Source organism: Aptenodytes forsteri, unplaced genomic scaffold (genome assembly GCF_000699145.1).
Source record: "Aptenodytes forsteri isolate BGI_AS27 unplaced genomic scaffold, ASM69914v1 Scaffold54, whole genome shotgun sequence".
Lineage (NCBI taxonomy): Eukaryota > Metazoa > Chordata > Aves > Sphenisciformes > Spheniscidae > Aptenodytes > Aptenodytes forsteri.
Window position 1 is genome coordinate 11,462,580 of NW_008796044.1, and position 26,697 is coordinate 11,489,276.

At 51.6% G+C, this 26,697-nt stretch overlaps 1 protein-coding gene across 1 annotated transcript in view; it reads right to left on the minus strand.

Moving 5' to 3' along the window:
• LARP1 (La ribonucleoprotein domain family member 1) overlaps positions 1-24,103 on the minus strand; it is a 35,852-nt gene extending 11,749 nt beyond the window's left edge. Inside the window, exons 1-3 of the mRNA XM_019473793.1 lie at positions 24,073-24,103; positions 15,288-15,314; positions 1,182-1,243 (exon numbers count right to left, since the gene is read on the minus strand). Coding sequence (XP_019329338.1) covers positions 1,182-1,243; positions 15,288-15,314; positions 24,073-24,103 — 120 coding nt within the window. The remainder of the gene's footprint in view (positions 1-1,181; positions 1,244-15,287; positions 15,315-24,072) is intronic.
• Between the last annotated feature and the right edge of the window lie 2,594 nt (positions 24,104-26,697).

The window sequence follows — 26,697 nt, forward strand, 5'->3', positions numbered from 1 at the left end:
ACTTAAGCGCCCAACTGCGACCAAGCGCTGGCAACAACAAAGCAAAGGGATCACGTAGTAGAATCGGTGGGAAAATTCAAGCAGGTATCTGATGATGGGAGCTCCCTCGTTCCAGACAACCCATGGCCACATGGGGCACCACCAGTCACTTCTCTGCTGAGTAAGTGCCCTGGCCACTACCATCATTTCTACCTCTTCCAGGTTTCAGAGAGGACCTGCAGGACAGAGAGGAAAGGACCCAAACAGCTGCCCAGGTACACAATGAATCATGTCTGGGCACTAAGTTTAAGATTATCTGGGCACAGAAACTCCTCCTTGCCCCTGTGGGGTTACTGTTTCTAAATTAATTTGGAGTCACCGAGTCCTCCATGAGATCACGTCTCTACATTCAGGTGCCATGCTCCTCTCCCCAGGAGGCAGGTTTCCTGAGAAAACCACCTCCAGTGCAAGGCCATGCCTGTTTCACAGAGACAGGAGCACCTTCCATCCCCAGGGCCCTCCTCTCCCTGAGATGGAGCAGACAAGGAATGTCATATCAACTTTCAGATGCATCTTCACTGGCTGCTGGGAGCCAACACCAACAGCCCATGTCCCTAGCTGTGCCCCAGCTGCATGCAACATCCTGAGAAGCAACTGTCCCTCCATCACATGTTGATCCCCTGGAACAGATTGCCCTGGCTCCTCCAAAGGAGTCTTTGTTTGAAATCAATTACCCTGGCTCTCCGTGTGCCAGTAAAGAACAGACTGCACAAGGAAGAACAGACCTGCAGACACAGTGCTCTATCACACCACCACCCTGTCTGCACTGCAAAGCAGGGCACTGGCTGAGCCCACAAGGGACTTGGGGTGTCCTTGGGGTGGGGGGAGAGGCTTTCCACATTCAGCACTGCACTCCAAGTGCCTCCCTGCCAGAGGGGAGATGAGAAGGTCTCCCCTAGCCTAGCTGGGCAGAAAACCAGTCCAGGCAGCATGCAAGACCACTAAAACACCGAAGAGGAGATGGAGAATCAGGATGTTCTTCTCCACATTCTCGGAAGCGGCCAGGCCAGCATATCAACCCCTCCACAACCAGGCTTGCGAAGGAAACAGTCTGCTCACCAGACCCTCAAGATGCTCATACAGTGAGAACAACTGCACCAGAAGCTGAAGGCCAGCGAGGGGGGTGGCAGGCACAGCCTTACCTTACTTCCTTTCCGCTGTCTTGGGTTGGCAGCCCTCACCACTTTTGCAGGAGTTGTATGTTCTGCAAGAGGAGGAGAACAAAACTATTAAAACACAGCTGAGGGTTGTGGAAGTGTTAGCTCTGGAGGGAGGCAGGTGGGAAGCAAGCCAGCTCCCCCTTCAGCAAAAGGAGGGCTAAGAGGAAAAGGTGAACAGACAGAGCCAGCTTCTGATCTGGGTCTCAGAAGAGCCCCATCAAGATCAGGAGACCCCTGATCAATCCAGGTGGCCAAGAAATGGACCTTTAACCCCGTCCCACTGCAGGAAGACACTCCCTGACTTAGCTCAGCCCTCCCCGCTTGGCCTTGCCAGCCAGGGAGGAGGGGTGGCGAGGAGTTCAGCTCACTCTGTAAAGCACCATGCAGAACTTGATCTGCTGTTACGCACAGCAAAACAAACATGCCCTTGAACAGGCAAGGCCCATCACTGTGCCAATGTGGCCACCCTCCCCAAGGAGCAGAGGAGGGCTCTGATGGAGGGGCGCGCAAGCCTGCAGCACATGGGCACTGCTCATCTCGTGCTTTGATCTCCAGTGCATCCCAGCACGGAGCGGCAAGTTCACAAGAGGGAACGTGCAGAGAGGAGGAGCCAGATCTGGGAAGTGCCTAAACCCTGCTACAGCCAAAAGTATTTAGACACTTGAGTGCCTCGGGGTGTTTTAAGGTAGGGCACAACTGTTGGGGTTCACACCACCGTGGACCTCACACAAGACTTACAGCAAGTCAAGACCTCAGCCCCACCATGACCTGTCTTGGCTCCTGCTCACACACCACCTCCTTACAAGCAGAAAAAGAAATTCGACTTGTTTTTTCCCTCCCAGGTTTGGCTGCAAGGTCTCCGATCAGGAGCAGGCTCACGCAGGGCACACAGAGTCCAACAAAGCACCATGCCGCTGCCTAACACAAACCAGCCCCGTGAGGACCAGGTACAAGGGTCTCCTCCATGACAGCGGTGCTCTGCAGGGACAGGAGAGCCTGCCGGCCCCCGCCTTGAGGGGCAGCCCGTGCCAGGTGCCACACGACCAGCAGAAGCGAGCATTTCTGCTGACTCCGCTGGCTTTGTTTCAAAGAAAAGCACACCCCAGACCAGAGTTGGGGGCAAGGGTGGGAGGGAGGTGAAGAGAAGAGCCCTGAAGAACGGCAGAGGCTATCTGGAGACGCCCCGGGAAACACCCTGAATAGCCTACCCAGCTCCACTCAAAGCTGGCTTTGATCTCCTGCGTAAGGCAGGATAACTTTGCCTAGATGATCAAAACCAGTCCCCTTCCTAGCCTCAAAACCTGTGATTCATCCTGCTGGCCCAGCCTTGCTCAGAGCTGGAGGCTTTGAAGTGTCAATAAGGCAGAGTCAGACATGGCACGACGGAGCAACATGCACTCCCCTTCCTCGGTTCCCTTCCCTAAGGCTTCTGCATGGGGATTTCCCCCCTGGGAGAGCCCAAGCTCTCAGCTGGATCCCCAAATCCTCCCCTTTCCCCCCAGGACCTCCCCAGCCCACCTGCAGTGGCTCCCCCCACGAGCAGTGGCAGTCCCACATGTTCCTCACGTATTCCACATGTGCCTCATTGAGAATCCCGGTTCCACGGCACAAAGCTCGCCACAAGGCTTTTAAACTTTCCTGCTAGCGTAGGAAGAGCAAGTGCTTTCAAAACAGCCCCTAAAGTCCTCCACTCAACGCCCACAGATGTCACCAACCAAATATAGCTTCAAAAGGCACCAGCTGCTACAGCACAAACCTGCGGCCAGCCCGGTTTTCCACAGGTACAGAGCACCCCTGCCTGTTCTGACAGCACTGACATGCCTGGCACTGCAGAAAAAAAAATAACCGAACTTGCTCTGCAGCCTGATTAGGCACCGATCTCTCTGGCTGGGGGAGAGCAGGGCTCCCTCTCTCACTGTGAGCAACTCACCCGGGGTGCCTGCTCCCACCGCACTGCAGCCCTGGGGCTCACGGCAATGGCATCCAGCCCTTTCCTCCAGCTGCTTCAGCTCAGGAGCCTCACAGCCATAGATGTTCTTGTGCTTTTTTGGGGACCAGTCAAAGAGAGGCCCCCTCACAACCCCTAGTGAAAGGGGACGCAGGGACACAGGCTGCAGCGGTGGGTGCCACGGACTCCATCATCTTTGTGGGGGAGGGAGGAGACTGTTTGAAACAAGTTCTGCTGCTTTCCTTATCTGCAAGATAGGAACAGGGATCCCTTATCTAGCTGAGGTGCTGAGAAGACTAATTAGCATTTGCAGAGCGCTGGGGAAGACAAAACACAAAGCAAAGCAAAGCTGCAGCCTGGCAGGGAGGCTGCTCCAGGGAGTGCAGCCAGGCCAGCGCCACAGTGGGGGCTGCAGGCAGCTCTCACCGGTGTGGATGGAGTCAAGATCTGCAAGTCATGGTGGAGACTGCTCAGACCAAGAAAGGAGCAGGAGCTGCAGGTGGCTCTCGCCAGCGTGGACAGAGTTGAGATCTGCAAGTCACAGTGGGGACTGCCCAGACCAAGGCAGGAGACCAAGGGGGTGTGACTGTGCTGGCGGATACACAGACACACCACGTGCAGAGCCAAGAGCCATGGCGAGCAGAAGCTGTGCATGCCTGGCACCCTCCAGGGCATGCCAGCATAACCAAGGGCCCCAGCTCCAACCCATCAGCAATTCTGTAGTCAGGCTCCTGGACATCAAACCCAAAACTGCTCTTTATGTTCCTTTGTAGAGACTCTAGCAAACACAAGTGTTTAAAAAAAACCAAACCCAACCCACCCAACACACATTTAAACTAATCCAGGTGCTCAGGCTTCAGAAGGAAACCTTCCTCTAAGGACAGCAACACATCTTGTGGTGCACAGCTGAAAAGACACCCTGCCAAACCCCGCTGCCCTTCATCACTGCATGAACCTGGGAAACGGGGAGCAAGTGCATGGTGCCGCCCACCCCCCCACAGGAGCTCAGGACAAGCAGTGCTACAGCAGGATACTAGATACTGCCCTGGTTGATAGACAAGCCCTTAAAAGCTGCTGACAGATGTCTCAGACCTCACGGCATTTCACAAACCGTGAATTTTGCATTTGTGAAATTCATAAAATTTTGCATTTATGTGGTGGCAGTAAGTAATTTTCAGTTGCACTAGCATCACCTGACCACCGTCCGTCCCCCCATGTCCCGTCCCCCCAAAAAAAACCCAAACTACCAGGGCCCCTCTGTGTGAGGGGACAGACAGAACAGCTGCAGTGGGAGCTGGGGCTTTAGTGCTGAGACTGGCAAAGGGACAGTGGGCAGGGAAGGAAGGAGCAAGCTTTGCCTGCGGCCACAGAGCAGATACTGGCACAGCCAGGAACAGAAAAGCAGGTCTCGAGTTTTGATCCGCTGCCTTCAGCCAGAACCAGATCATTTGCCCATGGGGTTGCCCAACTAAGAGGAGGTTATTTCTTAACAAACAAGGGGACAAGGCACAGGTGGGAGCATCGTGGCCCCGATGCCAGTATTGCAAACCCCTCCCACGGCCAAGGCACAGCCAAAGCATTCACTAGCTTTTGACGCTTGCTCCCCGATATGCCTGGCGAGCACCAAGATGGGCAAGGCTGTGCAGACACCTTGTGCTTTCCTTCCAGCCCACGGCTGGCTGCAGCACAGCAGCCCTCAAGGGGCGGGAAGCTCATGGGGGCGTCCAGGTGAGCAAACACCTCGTACCTGGAAAGATAAGAGCCTTTGCACAAGGACCAGACAGCCAGGGCAACAGCAGCTCCACAGCTAAATGTGTCCCCCCAAGAGGGACACGTGCTGTAGGACCACTGTGCTCAGCCTAGGAGACATATTTACTACCTTACCTGGGGAAATCAAACCCAACACCTGATGGCCTGGTTACCTTTTCTTACATCCAATGCAGCTTGTAATGGATTTTTAGAGAAGGCAAAAGAAGAGGTGGAATAAATCTGCAGGGCTAGGCAGAGGCCTGGTGTTATACAGCAGAAATACCTGCACCTCTAGCAAGAAAGCTGTAGTGCCTGCTCCTGGTGTACCACTCACATGCCATATGGACGAGGGCTCAGAGCACCCCAGCACCAGCTGGGACAGCCTCAGAGGGCAGCCCAGGCTCCCAGCAGGAACGCAGAGTCCTCAGCTCTGGCATGCGCTCCATCCCTGACACAGCAGACCCCTCCTTCCCTGGCAGCCAAGTCAACAGAAAGGAGCCGGCCTGCCCCCAAGCTGCTCCAGCCCACAGCCTGGCACCTAGGAGAAACTGCTGAAGGCGGTTTTTGAAGCCAAGAGTCTGGACTTTGCGCTGGAGAGGCTCAGGCAGGGGCACATGCTCTGTGTCACAGGTTCTGCTGGGGCTGGAAGAGCCGAACTGGTATCCCCAGCTTCCCCGGAGCCCTTGCAGGAGCCTGAGGGCGCCATGCAGGACAGCCAGCCATGCGCCAGCGGTCCAACAGGATCCACTTCACCACTCGACAGCCTCCAAATGATCCTCCCTCCTCCCCAGACTCCATAGGATGGTCCTGGCGCACGTGAGGACCACAGCCCACACCCAGTGCTAGGGGGCAGCCGCACCAGCAATGCTTCTTCAAGGTCTCCAGGTGAGGAAGAGCAAGTGCAGCTTGGGCAAGGGCAAGCTGAGCCCTGAGCAGGCTGGGGGTCTGGGCAGGTTGCAAGTGAGAGGGGGAACAGTGCCCCCCGTCAAAATGACATGGCAAGGAAAAAGGTATTGCATTAACCTCCTGAGAAACCAAAGGACACCCAGGTATGACAACTTCTGAGAAGAGTAAAGATAGAAACCATTAGACAGCTTACACCTAAGAGGACTACTACTCGGCTCACACTATTTGTACATACACACTCATTGTCCAGGCACTGAAAATCAGCCCAGGGATTAGCCATTTCCCCCAGAGGTAGCTAGCTAGAATCTTTACAGGAGGGCAAAAGAGTCCCTCCTGGGGTACGATGCACAGGACAGACGTGGTGGGACAGCACTGACCTGCAAGGCAATTCCCATAAGAAAGAGGGACCCAGCAGACAGACAGCCACAGCCAAGCCTGCAGCCACAGTGGGGTCCTGGCAAGAATCCCCTTGCTGGTCCCAAAGGAGACATAAGGAGCCAACAGAGAACAAATATATGAAGTTGTGTCCCCACCTTGCCAATGTGGGAAACTCAGGGCACCAACTCTGTCTCTGTCCTTCCTCCAGGTCTCAAGCAAGCTCTCTCCCAGGGCGGCCTGATCCACACAGCAGCAGGGGCAAGACATTGATTTGGCAGCTCTCCCATGGCACCCCTCACTGCCCATGCACTCAAACTCCACAACTTGGAGTTTGAGCCTGAACAAGCCATCAGAGGACACAGCTGGTAAGCTTTGTGCCCACCAACACCATGCCTTCTCCAGAGATGTTTGCAGGATCAGACCTGCAGGCCAGATGCGACCCAAACAGACAACAGCCTTCCCCCTCCCACCAGCAACCTGCCAGCTGCAGACAGTGCTGAAGGTTTTTCTTGTTGAGAGCCCGTCCCACAGAGAGCCCCCCTGAAGTTACAGGCAAAGAAAGCCCTGAGGGACAGGCAAACACTTTCTGCCCACCACCCAGGGTTGCTGCACTCGTTTCTTCATCAGCGGGACAGCAGTGATGGGCAACACATCCTTACTGTAACGGGGCTGGGAAGCACAGGCAGACAGGAATGCTCAGCACAGTGGAGCAGAGGGGACCTTGGTCTCCCCAGGGAGTGATTTGGTAGCACCCTTCTGTACAGAGAGAGGTGCAGACTCCCCCAGAGACCAAGTAGCAGCTTCCACCTCTCCCTGCCTCCAAGGAGCTGCTCCCAGCACCGGCCTCAGCCATGCGTCAGAGCTAATGCCTGACTGAGATGGGAAACGCTTGCCTCCGCACCTCCATGCACAAGCAGAAAAGCCTGGGATTTATAGCACTGACTGCTTGGCATGCTCACGTTTTGCTGAAGACATCATAAGGTACACAAAACCAGCAAGAGTCAGGACAAACTGGGCATACAGACTGCACCTCCTCTAGGTTTGCAATGTTTCACGGCTCCACCTCCCACCAAATCACAGTTGTAGCTGGAGGTGCATGCATGGAGGGGGGAAAATCAAGGGAGCACTGGGATGGAGTTCTCCAACAGCTTTAAATGAGACACTATCACAAGGACATCTTCCAGCATAAAGGAGTCTGTGTCTCCACAACAGGGGCTCCCACCCGCACCTGAGGACTGTGGAGAACCACAGTTGGCCCCACCGCTTGTAGCACAGTCTTGCGGCTCCAGTTGGCAGCACAGCACCTGGCCTTGTCTACAAAGGTAGAGGAATATTTGCAACACCTCTGCAATATCAGAAGTTTCTTACATGCGCAAGAAAAACTGCTGTAGAATGGGTAAGGTCAGGACCAAGCAGAAGACCGGATCCTTAAGCTGCATGGCTGAGCGGGATTCAGGCTTGTAAAGCATGTGGGAAGCCTGTTCAGCAGGGGCAAGAGACAAGCTGCAGGCACCATGGCTCAAAGCCTTCCAAGCAATTTTCTGCAGCTCCTCAGCAGACAGCTCCACCTCACAAGCCCTACTGTAACAGTAAAGGAAGCAGGGAGCTGCCTACGCTTCTCTGCAATGTAAGCTCTGCAACTACTGCAGAGATCACTTGCTAAAAATAACTTCAAAAAGGGCATCTGACAGCTCCACAGAGAGCATGAGAACACTCCCACCGGGTGTCCTACGCAGGCTCTGAGAGCTCAGGAGTTTGCCCTGGAAAAGAGCAGGGAGAAAGGCCAGGGGTAGAGGCAGGTTCAATATAGCATGCCAGGGCAGCACTGTCACAGGCTGGGAGTGTGGGCACCTAAGTTATATTCCCAGCTCTGCAAGCCCTCACATCCCTCAGCTGATACTCCCAAGACAGCCCTGAAGCAGGGGGAGGTAAAGCAGCTCAAGACACTTGCAGAGCCTGCCTCTCTGCTGACAGCACCCTACAGGCAGCGCAGACCTGCACAGAGACCTTCAGAGCAAGCAGGGGCACCAGATGTAACACAGCCCTGGTCACAGGGAGCTGATGAACAGTATTGCTTTTTAAATGCATGTAACTGTTACAAGCTCTGTACACACAAGTTGTCTGCAGGGTCTGACTTTTATTTCCAGGGCAGATGAGGGGCAGGAAGGGTCTGGACTTACGCTCCTCCCTGTAGCCTTCCAGTCCAAGACAAAAACCCTTCAACTTGTGGCCAAGCTACACTCTGGAAGGAGCGGGTTAAGAAACGCCGACGGACATTTCTAACATTAACAACAACAGCACGGTGGATTCTTCCTGGCACAGATGGCTACTATTAAAGGTAGCAAATGAACTCTCTCAAGGGCAAGTGACATCTTTCCACCGTCTTTTCAAGCAACACTCTTCCCCAAAGAGGATTTCTAGGAAAACTTTTGACACATGATCCATGCTCATGCACTGCACTGATCCCCAAGATGCCAGGCTCAAGCAGAACAAGACGGCACAGGAACCCCCCCCAGTTTTTTAAGGAAGACCAAGCCCTAAACTAAGGGGTCTCTGCTGGGAAAGCCGGTGGTTCCCATACCCCAGGAAGCATCACACTGGGGACACAGCCAAGGTCACCCAGCTGACTGGACTCCAGAAACTGTCAAAACCAGGGAGTTGGGCCGGCTCAGGCCCCCACAGTTGCTGAGCCACCCTGCTCTCCCTGAGCAAGGAGAAAGGCACCCATCACCCCACCACCCCTGTGGGAGACGCTCCTCCGGCACCAGCGCCTGACCCAGCTTGTCTGGTGCAGACAAGCCTCCAGCTGGCACAGCATTTAGCCAGCAATTCCTCTGCCATCATGGAAGAGAGAAAAGCCTCCGAGAACACCTGCAAACACTCTCCATTGGGTTAAGCAGTTCAGGGAGAGGGGCTGGAAAAGCCAGCGGCGCTCCCAGGCAAACACTGCGTCAGTCCGTCACAGGCAGGCTGGGGGCCCTGAGAAAAGGCACAAGTTGATCCAGCTGCCGCTCAGGGCAGCGAGACACAGCAAGGACACCTCGGCGCTGGGAGAGGAAGGCACCCGAGGCAAGGCTGCAGGGGCCCAGGTCCATGCAGGCAGGCCAAATCGTGGAGGAGCTGGAGGTTCAGGCTCTCCTCCAAGCCAGCTCAGAGACCAGCTGATAGTTCATGACCTAAAAATTCAGGGGTGGGGGAGAGGGAGGGGAGACATGAGCAGGAACTACAGGAGAGCAAGGACAGACACACAAGGCATGGCAGGACTCGCGACTCCTTATAAAACACAGCAAAAAAAAAAAACCCAACCCACTCACCTTTGGGGGCAACTGATTTGCAAATTAAAGGGGGGTGTCCAGCCTCCAGGAGGGACCAGGAGCAGTTTCCTCCGCTCCTGCTTACCTCTGCTGCACCACTCTGCCTGTTCTACCAGGCTCTAATGAAAAGCTAGTTAACAGTTAATTATTACCCATTCAGGAACACGATCCCCTACTCTGACCGATCCCCTACTCTGACCGACTGCCGGCCAGGAGGGATAAGACAGTCACGTGATGCAAAAATCCTGGCCTTATGAAAGCATGGGCAACTATATTTAGTTGGAAAAACGATGACCTAGTGAGCCCGCCCCTCCCTGGCCCCCCCTTGGGAGGAGCTGACCTGCCATCTCTGGAGATCCTACCTCCATGGTACCTGGGAAGTCCCTCATCCAGCCAGGAGTTGTAACACCAAGACGGGGACACCCAGCACGGGAGCAAGCCCGGTGTGCATGCACATGCACAGGCTGTCCTGGAGGGGCCAGACCAGTGCGCAGCTTGGGCCAGGGAGACCTTCCCTCCCCATCCTCAGCGCTGCGCAGCAGGTCACCTTGTCAGCGGTGAAAGCTGATAAGCACGAAGAGCAACAAACAGGGCCTAGCCCAAGGTCCTGGACCTTATCTTTAAAACGGGAGGCACACTGGAAACCTGACCAGTGTGACCAGTGCAGGGGAGCAGCGTTCAGCAGCGATGCTCCAGCTGTCGGCCTCTGCACGCCCAGGGCTGGCAATGCTCAGAGCTGGCGACGGGAGTTTGCCTCACCTGGATCAGCCCACCCGTCTCTCTCCACAGGGCAGCTGGGCGAATGAAACAGACACGGCCATGCTGAGAACGGAGAGGGAGCAAAGGCAGCCGTGCGGCGGTCACACATGCATGCCACCACCACTGAAAGAAGGGGCCAGAAAAAAAGGTGTGCGGCAACAAAAGCCAAGAGCATCACCCGCTCCCCCTCCCACCGCAGTGGAAGAGCTTCAAAGGAGAGGGGAAAAAAAAAAAGCCTGAGGACCAGACATCATTAATCTCCTGTCATCAGCAGAGGAGTGCTCTCTGCCCGCATCCTGCTGCAGCCGATGAGACAGCACAACCAGCAGTGCCTGTAGCACGAGTGAGAAGAGGTCATCGTGTCGCTGCCGAGCCCAGGGCATCACACTGATGCGATCCCTTTAATGGCCATCAGCCTCTTCTGCAGCTGCATCTGGGGACTTGGAAGCTGACAAAATCCTTCCTGGGAAGCATCTGGTACATCTCACTGTAAATATTTAACAATGAAGAGATACGAATTGAGAGCCAAGCGCCTGCCGCGAGACCCTCCAGCCCCACGCGTTCGCACTGTGTCTCTTCCATTGCCCGTGCCAGTGGAGGCGAGGGGTCATATAAGGCAAAGGTGCAAACTGCACAAAACATGCCTCTGGAAAACCTACCATCTCAAAGAAGAGAGCCAGAGACTGTGTTTCTAGAAAGGAGACTGTGAAGTAATTTAAATAACATCATTCTTGGTTCCTCCCTGCTGTGATTCCTGTACCCGACTTTGGCTACTTCTGCAGAGGGATTTCTGCAGGACCAGCACGTCCCCTGTGCAGTGGCCACTTGCAAAGTGACCGCTAGACCTCACCCTCGAAGCCTGCACCAGGTCAGCTGCAAACCTGGCTCCCCGACTGCGTATAACAAAAGGAGACTGAGCAGCAGCTCATCTTGTGAGGCCAAGGAAGACAAAGCCACCTCCAGGCAGAAATCAGCCCCATCTCTTGGGGTGGGGGAAAGCAATAGCGGTTTGGTGGTAGGACCGGGTGCAGTAAACATTCCCAGGAATTTAGGGAAGCCAGACCAAGGTCACCCACTAGGCAGGGTGCCTCCAGAAATGAGCTGAAGAAATCCTACAGTCCCATAACCACCTGGATTAAACTAAGCACGGGTATGGGGGCTTCCTCCCATAAGCGAATCCAGAGCATTAAAACTGTGACAACAACAAGGCAGCCAAATATCCTTGCAATCTTTGACAGCAGGCAGAAAGGCTCCTTTTTTGCTACGTAAGGATTACCGTACCTCAGCCAACCTGATTTCAGGGCATGCTCTCCAAGCACAAGAAACAACATCTCACTTATGCCCCCCACCTTAAGCCAGACGCAGTGAAATTCAAGATTTTTCTTGATATAATTTTGATATAACAAATGCTGCCAACTTCCTTCCTGGGTGCACAATCACGTGGATCCTGCTGCATAAACCACTCTTTCTAACCCAGGTAATTCCAGTGCTACAGGTGGCTGCCTCCCCTGTCTCAATACACAGCATAAAAGAGTAAACACCCTCATCAGAGTGAGCCTTCCCAAAGGAGTCGGGAATACCCAGCTACAAAAGGGTGCAACACAGCACTTTCTCTCCTAATTTAAAGATCTATATCCCCTCCTTTTCTTTATAAAGGATTAACAACAGCTTCCTTGCAGTGGGAGCATCACCCGCATCTCTTTAAGGAAAACTTCACAGCGTTTAATTCGAAGTGGTGTTTATAACTCAAGAAAGATATCTCAGCCACCACTGACAATTCTCCAAAATGATCAGCTCAGGGTGCAGCAGGAGATTATAAGTCAGGAGTAGCAAGACCAAGACAGAGCATCACTTGCAGCTGTGTTGAACACCAGCGCATCCACAACTGCACCCTGCAGTCAGCTCTGGTCTCCGCATTTCAACAAGGGCACAGCAGTGTTGCAGATGCACAGAGAAAAGCAATTAAATCGCCCAGAAGGCAGCCCCTTAAGAGGCAAGACTAAAAAGGCTGGGATCCTCCACCACTGGGGACGACTGGCTGGGGTGTACCACGCCAGGAGGGCACCTCCTTACCAACTGGAACCAGGAACAGCACACGAAGCTAGCAGAAGATCTGTTTAAAGCAAGCAAAAGTATTTCCTTAAATAGCAGGCAGCGAACTTCACCACCCCATGCGGCAACAAGTCCTGGGATGTGGACAGCATCAGCAGCCTCACAGAGGGTTTAGATGTTCACAGCCAACATGTCCACAGAGGTCCGGGTGGAGATGTGCCCTCACAGCCTTCCTCTAACAGCAGAAGTGGGCAGTATGAGAGTCCATCTCTCTGCTCTGCCGCCACACCGCCAAGCCCAGCACCGCATCTCTCAAGGGTGTTGAAATCTCTCCACTTTCCACCTGAACTCCAGATCACAAGGTTTGAAGTGGCTTCTTCTGAAAAGCACCCTACAGCTGCCAAATCCTAGTCGCTGGATGTGGGAGAGGAGAGGACCAAGGAACTGCTGTGTTAGAAGGAAAGTCAATCGCCTCTCTCCGAGAACAGCTTTATTTCCAAACGCTGTTAGGTAACCGGGACGCAAACACTGCTGCCTCTCCACCTCCATAGTGCTTGCACGTGACACCAGGCTGAGGGCAGAACGCCCCTAGCATCCATACGCTAACAAGCAGGAACATGCTTTGGAGCACACTACAGCTCCTGTACCTATAAAATGGCTGATTTTTGGCTCAGGCTCCCCATCCATTCAAGTCCCAACTGTTACCACAACTCAGCATCCTCTGTCACTATGCTAACTGCTTTCTCGGGTGGAAGAACGGACTTCTCACCAAGAGGGGAAACCAGCCATACAGACCCACCTGGCCTTACAAGATTAACCTTAAAAAATAGGCACTGACATAGATATGGAAGTTCTAGTGATTTGCAGTAGCAGACTTGAGCAAATTAACTTGTTAAACAACCTCAGCAATGAAAGGGAGGTGAGGAATTCAAACCCAACAGCCTCAGGAGTGCACAACTCTGATGCTAGAAGCAGGTATGCTCCAGGCAAGCCTGCTGCCCCCCACCAGCGGTGCTGCCCTGCCTTCGCCTGCTGCATTCACTGTGTTTTGAGATATCAGGGCTTCCAGATAAGCTTTGTGCACAGGAAAGAAAAGCATAGCACCAGCTTTAAGGCTCTTCTGGAGAAGGCATGAGAAAGGATTGTGCAGTGTCCTGTGCAGCTACCATTAAGAGGAATCCTGTTTAAGCTTTCACTTATCTCCTTAAAAAAATAAAATTGTAGAAAAACCCCAAGCTCTGTAGGTAATGTTTTCAGCCACACTATTGACATGTAACATGCACTTACTGAAACGCTATCATCTGCTGCAGACACACATTCATGCCCCACCCTGGAGGCAGCTGCGAAGGTCCCCAACCAGCTGGAGAGCAGAGGATTGAGTTGTGCCAACCAAAGGACATCTCTGAGTCTGCAGCACAGGCAGACAAAACCCAACACCCAAAGGCAGATCTTCAGCAGGGTGGAGAAAAGCCTCTTATGAACTCAACACATGGGAATATACCTTTGCTCCTTGAAAACCAGTCTTAATATTTCACTCTCACACATGTTCTGAAAGCAAGAAAATTATGAAAGACTTACAAATGGGTTGGGTTACTACTTGGGTTACTTCTCTAACACCTATAGAGGTATCTTTTGCAACGCTCTAGTGGATCTAGTTATATACCATGGCCTCATTAGCTGGCTAGAGCTCTTGAAACACATACATACACACGACTTCCAGCTGTCTGTTCAGTTCATGAAGTCAAATTACACTTTCTCCAATGTTACACCAGACCACTCAAAACCAGCGAGTTATTTTTACTGAAATCAGCTTTAAGACAATGGAGCCGATTTCCATACTTCCAAATCCTGATCACGCAATGCCTCCTCAATCAGCAGCTATTTATCACCACGCTATTGCATGAACTGGGGAAAAGTGATCCCATGCAAAGCCAAAGATGCAGGTAGGAGGTAGACATAGCGACGTGTCCAAGGTTGCACAAGGCCAGGCTAGGCACTGACCCCCCTTCCCAGTGCCTTTGCTACGGGACATCTCCACAAGGCACTACAGCTCTGAGACAACAGGATCTTAGTGACTGGTCTTGGTATCACTGGGTAAAACACAAACCTTTCCCTCAGTCTTGGCACTTCAACAACATCAACCTGGATGAAGAGCTCCCGGCAGTTTGGGAAAGGCAAGAATTGAGATCATCGATACCTGCTTTTAAAAACTACATCCCCTTTCTGATTTGGGACCCCCACCCAGAGTAGCCTCCCCTCCCTCCCGAGTCTCCCTAGGAGCCCAATCCTTTTCTGTAGGGTCTCTCCTGGCAAGGCTGCATGCACTACTGGGGCCAGGAAGTTTTCATTAGTCTTGCACTGATGGCAACACAGTGTGTATCTCTGTTGCTGTTAACAGCGATACTCAGCAGCAACACACAGAGTAAAAAGCCAAGGAGGAAGTCTGCATCTTTTCAAAGTATTGCACATTCAAACATACATCTTCAGGTTCATGGACACATCAAGCTATATACAGCTAACATACAGACTAACAGCAGCAATTCTGAGCTACATTTGCATCTTGAGACACCAATGTTTTCAGTTATGTGATGATCAAAACCTACAAGTACCCAAACTCTTTTACCCCAGACACACAATTTTGCCACCCTACAACGTATGGGAGGCAAGTAACCTTCCAGCAGTTGTAGTCATCACTACATGAAAGCATAAAACATGTTACTGCCATACAGGAATGGCCAAATATTAAGAGGAGCTTTTTTTGTTTGTTTTTTTTTGGGGGGAAGGTTTTTGTTCTGGGTTTTTGGGTGTTTTGGTTGTGTTTCTATTTGTTAGTTTTGTTTTTTTGGTGGTTTTTTTTTTTTAATTAATATCTGTTGCATATAGTCTTCTAAATCTAGTTAGGGCTGTCTCTGCAGAAAGAGAAGTGCAGGGAAGGCATGGGAGAGGGAGATTTGAAGAACTCCATTTTTAATTAATACATACCAGACTGGCCGTCAGTTGGAAATATATCTGTAAAAGAAAAAGCAAAAAAAAAAAATCAGTATTGGTTGCAGCTGGAGTGCGAATCATATTTAAAAGGTCCCTCCTCTCTTGATTTGTTTGCTTTAGCTAAACAGAGGAAGTATTTTCTTAGTATCCCAAGTTAAACATCAATCCAGCTTGGAACCCACCTCAATTCAACCACTTGTTGTGAGAAAGATTTTGAAGGAGACCGTGTTTACCTGAATGTATTGCTCTCATAACTAACCTTCTACATTGGCTTCTAACAGACAGCGGTGAGGAATAAAAAGCTAGTGAGATGTACAAGGCTCTAGACAATGAGCTCATCAGTGGCACCCCCATGCTCCCCCTGGCCAGCATTATCAAATGGAACCTGCACAGAGAACATCTAACATGGTAACTGGCCGGGGAGCGCAGGTGGCAGCCAAAGCAAAATGAGCATTTTCCTGATGGTTCTTGGTTTTCGCAGCCACAAGGGACATCAACAGCTGTGCCTGGCTCCAACACAGCACCTATACCAGAGAACGGGCAAGCAGAAGCACACACCCATCACCCGAATGGAGGCCCGGTGCCTTGGCACATCACGCATCACCCCGGGGGAACACCTTCCCCTTCCCACCTCAGGTGGCTCTGCCAGCAAGCACAGCCCACTGCGCAGAGTTGCTGGAGTCTGGAGGGTTTCAGACGCTGAAACAGATTACTCAACCTTCCCACCCCCAAGCTCTTTCAAGTTAGAGGTACAGGTCCTTCTCCTGATGGACCCTATTTATTGTTGGGAGGAAGATGTTCACTGAAGTAGCTGGGAAGGATCAGATTAAAGATTCATTCTTTTGAGGAGCACGCAGGACAGCATGCGTGGAGAAACCCTGTTGATAAAGGCTCCCCAAGAAGCTATGAAAACAGCAGTTTTTAGAGAGCAATACTCTGTTTTCTTCAAGAAACTTGGAAGAGGGGTAAAGGAGGCTGCCAACAAGCCCAGGTCCTCCTAGGACAGGGGCAGGCCCCTGGCTCCTGCTTATCAGCTGCCCAAAACACACATTCAGCTGTAAAGTCACAAGAGTCGCAGCAAGGACTACCCCTTGGACAGGGCAATGCTCTCTGGCCTGGGCTCAACCAATGCAGAAACAGCAAAAACACGCCTCTACCAAAGAGCTCCTATTTATCTACCTTTAACAGTGCACCGGGTTCAAGGCATCCTCAGGCAGGGATGCTTATGCTTTCATCCCACGTAAGAGCAGCAGAAGCAAGTGGTGGTGGGGAAACAATATCAAAACTCCCTCCACCGTTACTCAGGGTTATGGTCTGTGGCCATGCTGAAGGCATGATCTCAGGGAAAAGCCAACACATTCAGAAAAGCCTCCAAGCACCAGTCTGGATCCTTTGCAGACTGCATGTTCTACTGCAACCCTCCACCAGCACATCACCCAGGCACATCTAAACATCTTGTATTTCTGTGACGGTTGCTGACGAGGTCAGGCTCCTACAACAGTGAGTAGAAACACCCTGTGCTTGATCTAACAGGTCCCAAACAAGAGACAATTTCTGCATTTTCCTACTTGGGCAACTCCCAGACTGCTTCTCTGCAGAGGAACAAGGTAGAAGCACTGGTTAATGTGTATCCCACCTGTTTGGATCAGCTAGCTGTACCAGCTATTACCAAAAACCAAAATTAATGAGTAATACTGCTACTACAATGGCTGAGAAAAGGAATTCCTTTGTGCCAGTCAAGAACTACAGGCCTTGGCAACCATTCCCCTTGCTATACCCCTGCCAGGTGCAGTTCTTCAGTTTGCATTCCTGCTAGGCTGTCCAACCAGCTCTTCATCAAATTCATGCCGCAGCCTGGCCAGCCATCTGCACAACCAGCCATCCACAAGAGGTCCAGGCTACCGCCTTCTAGAAACCACAACAACTCAACAGCAGATTTGCCACCACCTTTGCTAGAAAAAGCAGTGGAAGTTCCTCAGTTGCTTAGGTCAGTAGAAAGCAAGGACCACGCATGATGACCAGGGGCAGCTATTGCTCACGTTCACCTCGAGAGGTTTGCCAGTGCAACTCCTGTTGAAGAAGGACACTTGCCTCCAGTCCTCAGCCCTCTTGTCTGGGAGAGACTGAGCTTGTCCAACTCCTCACACCTACAATTAATGCAGATTTGACTCCAAGCTCTCCAGAGCAGAGACACAGAGTGCTGGGCTTGCAGGCAGCTTTCCCCACTGCCGAGAACCAGCACAGAGCAATCAGTCTGCAGGACTTGCTCTTCTGAAAAATAGTGTTGCTGGGAGGACACATATGAGGCAGGGCTGGTCAGGGACCACCAGGCACAACGACCCTTTGGGATGCCTTCTTCCCTTGCAAGCACAAGATTAGAAATTAGCCTGCCAATTAAGGGCAGCACCTGAGGTGCCCAAGAGAAGTCTAAATCAGGCAGCACTTTCTTTTCCCAAGAAAGCCATGGTGGGGAAGGAGGCAGAAACACGTGTGGCTGGCAGGGCAAAGATAAACCCCTAGGGCTGCTCTCCAAGGAGCCCGTCTAGCACACTGCAGGACTGAGGCTGCCTGTCCTGGTCAGCTCCCTTCCCAGTGCTCCCAAGGTTAAAAATCAAACATGAAGGACCCAGGCAAAGAGACCAGGCTGGGATTTTGCTCAAGCAAAGTCCCAACACAGAAAGCCAAAGCCAGCAAACCAGCCCCACCGATTCCTCCCACCACACACACCACTTTCCCACCTGCTTCCCCCCAAGGCACCCCGATGCCAGGTATCCTGACGCAGGCCAGGTGCTGCAGAGGACGATGCTCTGCAGCAGCTCTCCACCACCCGACCGTCCCCCTGCCCAGCAGTGGGCACTCCCCACGTGGGAGCCAGGCAGCTCTGCCCCTGCCTGCACCACACTTCCCAGCCGAATCCAGCCTGGCCTGCTGGGCCGATACAAAATATCCCCCAGGCAGCCAAATGGGAAGGAGCAAGAAGTAACAATATCGCGATGCAAGCAAGGAAGACCCATGAAATTTGGGCCCTGTGGTCTCACATTTCCTTCCCCTTCCCACATGCAGACACACTTTGTTTCTCAGCATGGGCCCAAAACCAGAAAGACTTGGTGTCTAAAGAGAAGGATTATAACCACCACAGGGAACAGGTGACCTCTTCATTGTAGCACTGGTCTCTGCCAAGCCAGGTACTTCCCAAGCCCTTTACCATCCGCCTCAGTTCTGTACGTTATCCATACAGCCTATAACATCTCAGCAGAAAACACGGTTCACTAATCTCCCTGTTATCAGCAAAGGGGAGCGGAGGAAGGAGTGAACAGGAGGAGGTCAAGGGTGCGTGTTGCAGCGGGCGGGATGTCGGACGGGTGCAGAGCATCCTTTTCAGGACTGTCACACGAGGGTGCAGACACGGTACAGAGGTGCTTGCTCTGAACACCAACACCCAGAGCTGCTGCACAAAAAGCCCAGGAGACATAACTAAATTGAGGACAGTCATCCTTATTTTAGGTGGTGCTGCGGGGTGGATACAGAATCCCAATTTTTGTCTGATGGTATTTTTATATGCAGGAGGAGACCGTATGCTAAAATGGGGCATTTAAAGAGAAAAGCTGATGCATCCACACACACACACACCCTCCCCAGTGGCTATCTGGCCACCACTGCTATTCAGGTATCTGGGACAGGTCCAGAAAGGCTACCCCATTTATGAGCCCACATCTTCCCTCTGCTGCTCCCCCCGCTCACTGCAGAAGCACGCTGCCAACTGGGCTCCTCCACCAGCCACGCTTCAGTGCTGAACCCAAATGCCCTCACAGGAAGCCTGCCTTCTCCCTGCTCAGGAGCTACGGCTGGGAAGGGACCTCCACCACCCACTGCCTGTCCCCAGCCCCCCTGCCAGCAGCACCCCTTTTCCACCAGACACTGCTTCTTCCTGGCAGGCAGTGGCTAAAGACCAGCTCATTAGCCCTGACACAAGAGAAACGCTGACTCGTTATTACAGGAACCCGCAGCTGTAACTGCCAAGAGGGGCAGGACGGCCACAGACAGACTGCCAGCAAGAACCAGCTCCCTGCACCCCACTGGTCCCCCCACCTGCAACTACCCTTCTACTCTCCAAACTGGGGGAAAAAAAGACCTCAGTGCGCTTTCTGCTGACTGGTACCACCGCACCAGTGTGCTGAGCAAGGGCTGCTCCTCTGCACGCACAGGTGCAAGCATACATGGTAGTATGCTCCTTGGCTGCTCCCAGCAGGACACTGGGTTCATCCACACTGCCACTGCTGTGGGAAGACACCAGCTGATTTGTTCTGGCTTTCGACCCATGAAGTTGTAACTAAATCATCCTCCACATTTTGCAGACAAGAGACTCGGACAACAGCAAAAAAAAATGACCTCGCCAAGGTCGCGTGGGGACTCGGCAGCAGAGACATGACCAGAATTCGGTTCGACGGCTGAAAAGCTGCAGGGCTGTGCTAGCTGCCCAGAGAGGGACGGGGAAGGCAAATGCTGGCGGACAGCAGGATCACTGGGGATCTCTCCTCCTAACCTGACCTGCCGCCTGGCGGGGACGATTCAGTTCTGCTCCTCTGGCTATGACGGCAATCCTCCCAGTGCAAACAGCACAGGCAGGGAAAAGGTCCAAATTACATAGTCCAGCGTCTGCTGCAAAGAGACCAGTGCTGCTTGAACCCCTTCTCCGTCCCCAGGCAACATTTCAGCTCAAATCTCTATCACCTGGCTCCCCCTCAGAGGCCAAGGCAGTGCCTGCACAGGTTCCCAAGACAGTTACACACCTCTTCAAAGCAACACTCAGCGGAGAAGGGGGCGAGATCTGCTAGGAAAAAGTAGCAAAGCAAGAAACCCCAAACCCAAAGATTAGCATGGCCAATCAAGTCCCTCCTGAGATCTTGCTTGCTTCCTGCTCCCCTCCTTTGTTACCTGCCAAGCAGGCTTGGGGAGGGTCCAGCTCTCAGCCACCCAGATCTTCCCAACTCTCCCCAGCTGCCAGGTCCAGGCAAACACCTCCCATGCCTCTTAACAACACTTGGCTACTGTAATAAGAAGTATCTTTACCCCCTCAAAGAGAAGCTGAAGCTTGAGACAGATGAATCAACCCTAACCTGATGTTGGTTAGGTCTTAAGACACAACTAAGGTCTGTGCAAGAAAAAGATAAAAAGCTACAGAAGCATTTATCAGCTCCCAAATCCATTTCTCTGCAAGGGTATCCAGACCACCAGACCCCGGTAAGTGGTTTTCTGCTCTCCATCCAGAGAAGAGGCTTGGTTCCTTCCCAGACACCCCCATCACCTACACTGGCTGAAGAGCTGCACCCAGTGTGAGCTCTGACATTGATTTCCCACAAACCACATGGAAACAAATGCTTGAAATAAGATTTCAGTGTATAAATGACTGTGGTTTTGGCGAAGCTTAGCTGGGTGCCCCTGCTAACTTCATGTACTTGAAAAGGGATGAAGACTTCCAGCATCACCGAGTTGCAAGAGGAACACCCCTGGAAAAAAATCACCTACTCCAAAATCAGAGCATTATCTGTCTGAGACAGCTCCCTAGCTTTAACTTCACACTACACACTAAACTAAATTAGTACCTTAATGCTGACGTTCAGTCTCTTCCGGACAGAAGGGGAGCAGAGCTGACCGAGCACAGGGCTGTGACTCTGGCTGAACACAGGGTCACCAGTGGGACCGGCACTGTGCCCAGCAAGAGCACCTTTCAGAGATCCGTTTGGAGGAGGGTCCAGGTCTCTTCTCCAAGCACCAGAGATGCCAATGGGATTCTGGGGAATGCATCTGGTCAGCCTGACCAGAAAAAATGAGAGCTCTCCAAACAGACAGTCCTGCGAATCCAACACTCACATATGCGCAGGCACGCAAGGAATAACTGTAAGGTCACGGCTGTTTTTTCTCCCATCCACTTATCAGTGCTTGCACTGGAGAGAACAAACACTGGGTGTTCTCTCCCATTAACCCCTTCTCCCCCATCTCCAAAACGGAGAAGCAGCAAAGCGCTGCTGCTCCAAGCATGAGCCCTAACACTCCTATTCATGTACCCGACAAAAAGCTGCAGAGAAAGTACAAGGCACCTTAGAGGTGCTTGATTACTGTTCCCGTGAAGCAGCTGGTGACCCAGCTCTCTGCCTCACATCCTTTAATCACCAGTAAGCCTGAAGTGACACCGCTAGAAGTCTCCAGCCTTCCAAGAGACCAACCCTACGTGAGTCTGGGCCCAATGATCACAGTCACCCTCCCCAAATTGTTCTTTAAGCTACTGGATATTGAACAGGCAGTAAAGTTTCAGGCATGATCAAGCAAAATTAACGTGTCTCAGAGACTCTTGTTGAAATACAGAAACAATTTTGGTGCAGCCCAGAAGCCAATTGGATCCCATGCTGTGGAAACCGATATAGGATGGTGTTTCCCTTGGACAGGGTTATCGAACACTGCACTGCAACATGCTTTTCTGCATGCACATCAAGGGCAGGCAGTCTCAGACACCACAGCGAAGCTTTGCTTAAGGACAGCTCAATAAGCAGTGGGCAACACAGATCCTCTCCCTACAGAGGAGAATCCGTTACTGTAGCCAGAAATCCAGCCTCTCCATGAAGGAGGATCCCCCTACCTCCTCAAAAGCACCAGAATCATGGGTATGCCCTGTAACATCAGGCATGGATGCCATAAATCCCTGTGAAAACCCCAGGAACTGAAAATTGCAAGGCTCTCTCTACCTTAGGGCTACGGGCAGAAGGCTGAGCAGGGGGTCTGTAGGATACACAAGGCAGCACAGTGAAGACAACATAATTAAATCTATTAACAGAATTAGAAATCATCAGACTCACAGTCTGAGACGTTCCCCCCCTCCGGTCCAGGCTATCTGGTTGGTTTTAATCAAACACACAGCTTTTCCAATCACCCTCCAAACTCCATCCCTTCCTGCTTCCACTTCTCTGCTGTTAATTAGATCAACTCAGATTTCAGCTCTAACTGAAGTTAAGAGGGTTGTCTGCCTGTAATCTGCCACGTCTCTTCCGAATCATCTTCACAGTTGTACTTACAGGTTTAATTTTACATTTTAAAAACATGGGTCACTTACAGCAAATTCCTCCCTGCACAGCATGCAAATGTCACATGTCGTTCTCCGATTAAAAAAAAGGGGAGCTAGAAGAGTTCACCTGAGACTGGGAAGCCAAAAGAAATCACTCCCCTTTTTGTTTAGCTCAGTGCAAGACCCTCTGCAGTGGCAGAGGATTTCTGAGCACTCAGAAGATGCGTTAGATCATATTAGGTATTCCCCTGAGCTCTCAAGGTTTAGCTGGGAGTTGGGAAGTGAAATTTAGTATGATTACAGCCAGCAAAGTCTCATGCTTTGTCATCTGAGCACACAGTGGAGACACCTCTGTGATTCGCTTTTCTGTCTTGTTGGGTGAGATCTCATTCACAAACATCCTATCACTTCTGTTTCAGTCACAGTAAAACACCCCAACAACATTTTTGGGATGCATTTCTCCACATTTCAATACCTGCTGCTACAGTCACATAACTTCTCAGCATCATGCATACTGGTGTCACTCTTTACACTTAATTCTTTGTTCTGTTTTTCCCTTTACTTGCCCCCCTTGCTCAGCCTTGTAGCTGACTTGCCAATGTGAGCCCGTCTGGAGGTACACAGGTAGGGCAAAGTGCTTCAGTCACTCCTTTAAATCTCTCTTTTTGTGCTAGATGAGGCCAAAAGCATTGCTATTTGTTATTATGGTCAAGTCTTTATTTTCAGTAGGCTTGTTCCATGAGGTTGGGAGAGCTGACATAAACGGACATTGCTCCTGATCTGTGCTGACTTTGTGACTATTTGGAAGGGCTACAGTAAAGGTATAAAGTTATCGTAGTGAGAATCCTAAGCGTCTTGCAGGAATAAACTCAGTGCTTCTTCTGCAACATTTAATACGAAAAATGGAAGATCTGACCTTGGAGAATCTGAGGAAATTAATTTCCTGTAGTTCAAAGTGAACATTGGCTTATTAAACATTTGAGTATTGCTTACTAACCATAAGTTCTCACTATTTCATTCCATCACTAGCTTCACCATCTGTAAGTGCACAAACCAGATAGTTTGGTAACTAACATTTGGTAAATTAATAATTACTCATTTGCACCACTGACCAGAAGCTTTCAAAAGCACAGTTATAAAGAAAAAAAAAGCAGAGTGAATTTAGTGTGAAGGCTGAATATATATTATAAATAATCTGCTTAGAGACAGTGCTAAGTATTCAGCAACATACCCACCTTCTGACAGCACCTCTGAGTTACCAGGCAGGTAAGACACCAATCTCCCCACACACCTTTTCTCTTACTTTCCCATCAACAGAACTCTACCCTTTCCTCATTTTTTTGGCTTTTCCAATTTCATACTTGTTTCCCCACATATTTAGTCAGGAAAAACTCACCTCTTTTCTCAGTATTTCAGAGTTCTTAAAACCTAACTTATCTAACCCTGAAAACCCTCTGTTCCCTCCACACATGCATCCGGCAGGCGACTCAAAAAAGTCAAATGACCACGAGGAAAGGAGAAGAGATAAGCAGCCCCCTGCGCCCTCCCTCTTGCTGGCGGATCCCTTCCAGCGCGCAGCCATGCCCTGCAGACTGCAGAGTCACTCTGCAGGAGCGCAGCACATGCTGCCGTTCAGCTGGAAAAACGTGCTCAGCAGTGTGCTCGGGATGGACTCTGCTTCCTCCCACCACCCCCCGAGCCTCTGGGGCTGCACCCCCATACCTGGGCAGGGAACAGCACCGGGCTCCCACATGTGCGCCGCCCCCCCAGGCTTACACAGCCCCTCCCGCTGCACCAGTGCCCGGCGGGAAGGACACGCAGCACATTTCCGCCGCCCCCGCCCAGCTGCCCGGCTTTCCAATCACGGTTTAACTCCAGCTCGTGTGTCAAGGACACGTGAGGTTCAGAAGCCCCATCCGAGCCCCCGTTTCTCCCCAGTGCCCCCAGCTGCCCCTTTCCAATCACGGTTTAACTCCAGCTCGTGTGTCAAGGACACGTGAGGTTCAGAAGCCCCATCCGAGCCCCCGTTTCTCCCCAGTGCCCCCCTGGCTATCAGTCTCACCGTCCGTCACCAAGGGATCTCTGCAGACCCTGCCAGAGCCCAAACAAGTAACACTGCAGAGCACCAGAGATGCTTCTCCTCCACCACCTTCCTCGTGAGGCAGGGATGCCTCTCCTGGGCGCCGTCAGACACCAGGGCCACTTTGGGAACAAGTCAGGAATGAAGAGAAGCACCTGCAGGCATGTGGCCAGGTCATGGGCCAGCTCTGCCTGCTAAAGCAGCAGGTTGCAGACCTGTTTCCAGCCACTTCAAGGCGTGCCCGGCAGGAAGCAAACGTGCTTCCCCAGGAGCGCAGGTCGGGGCAAGCTGCACCCACCAGCACGTTGTGCATGCCATGCACACTCCGGGGGGAACCAGAGTGCAATTTTCTAGATCAAGCGAAGAAAGGGTGCCTGTGTCACCTGAGTGCCACCAGAACCAGACTGAGCGGCACTGACAGACCTCATTCACACCAACAGCCACCTCCATTGGCCATTTCTAAAGCAAACAGAGGCTTCCACCTGACCCATCATGCCAGAGCATCCAACCCAGCCAGGGCCACCATGGTCACCTCCCACACACCGTCAGCCCCAAGCTATCCGCAGCAGAGATCTCTACCAACCTTTCCGACTTGTAACCATGTAAAGGAACAGGATGACTCAAAACAAAAAAAAAAAAAAACAAAAATAAAGCACAGAGAGCATGTAGATAAAGAGACAAATGAAACTGTCCTAAAGGAAAACAGATATCAAGGGAAACAGAAGGTCACTCAGAGGCTTATTCTAGATTCAACAGATGTTTGCACAGTCTTCTGATTTACAACTGTAAGACAAAATACCTTTGCTACTGATCGTACTAGGCAATAATGTTATGATGCTCAGAAGAGAAATTACGCGTAAGAAAAAGCCTAAGAGGCAAAAAGAAACAACTGTATTCAAGTACCTACTTTTCCAGCAAGAATTTTACCAATATATGAAAAAATATCTATCAAAAAGCCTTGCTAACCAACCACCGCAGAGTACTGAAGCCAGCTGCCTGCTGCGTGTTCCCATAGAGCACTGCAACACATGGAAGTGTCGAGGCAAGCTGCTGCTCGAGTCAGCTTTGCTCCGGCAGGACACTGAAGGTAAACCACTGATAATGCAGGTATTAGGTCAGCCAGTTCACAGCCCTTCCTCCCTCTCCTTGCATGTCACAGCAGAATATCCCCCACCACACGTAGCCTTAATGCTGCAGGAAGGGCTCTTGATCCTAGCAAAATCCATGGCGAGTGTCACACTGAAGCTGGACCGGACGACTTGCTAAGGATGGCTCCGGCAGCTCAACTAGCACCAGCAGCCCAGTGCAATACTGAAACCAGTGGAGCTACAACACACCACGTGCCAATTTGCTCAGAAAAGGCAATCCACCCAGGCCTGCCCACAAGAAGCCCCCCAAACTGTAGCACAAACACATACTCTGATAGAGGAAAGTTCAGTTAGGAGGATCTTCTGGGAACCTGCAATTACAGGATGAGCTTCTGCTTAGAAACATGTTGACACTTGACCTGACCACCATTGCCACAACCCTTCCCAAAAAAAAAGTGTATCTTGCACAATATTAGAATTGCCATCAGCAAACCTATTTTCACCAAATGCCTCATGCTAGTTTTTACTCCACGGCTGCGGGACCTTGACGTGCACACCCACTTCTCCTTTCAGCCAAGCAATCCAGACCAACCCTGACCCGGGACTCTCCCCACAAAGAAGTCTGGTAATTGATTTATTCAAGGCCAAATTCAGTTCCCATTTGTTCTGGTCACCAGTTATTGTTGCCTAAATACACAAGTAGCTGCTTTAAGTTCTCACAGCACTGCATTAACTTCTTTGAAGCCTTTCTTTTACCTCTCCTCTGACCTGCTCAAGCCATGCAGCTGTACCATCTGCTACTTGATGTTCAGATTAGCCCGTTATTTCAATGCAAAGAGAAAAGTCTCCCAACTCTACTCAGAGATCACTAACAAGAACCTGCAGAATGAGTTTGGAACTGAAGCCCGGTCTTAAGTGAAGAAAGGGACAAATGCAGAGCTGGCCATGCCAGAGACCACACGTCCACACAGAGTACCCAGAGATTTACCCAACCGCAGGAGACGACTTCTTGCCCATACAAATCTCCACCTAGATGGCATTACCACCATGAAAGAGCCCAGCGGGTATAGCCAAGGTTGCACCACCTCTTTCCCTGAGCTCCCTGTGTGCACAGCAAGCCAAGGAGGGATTTGACAGAGCCAGCAGCACGGAGACTTAAGCCCTTGGTATGAAGTCAGC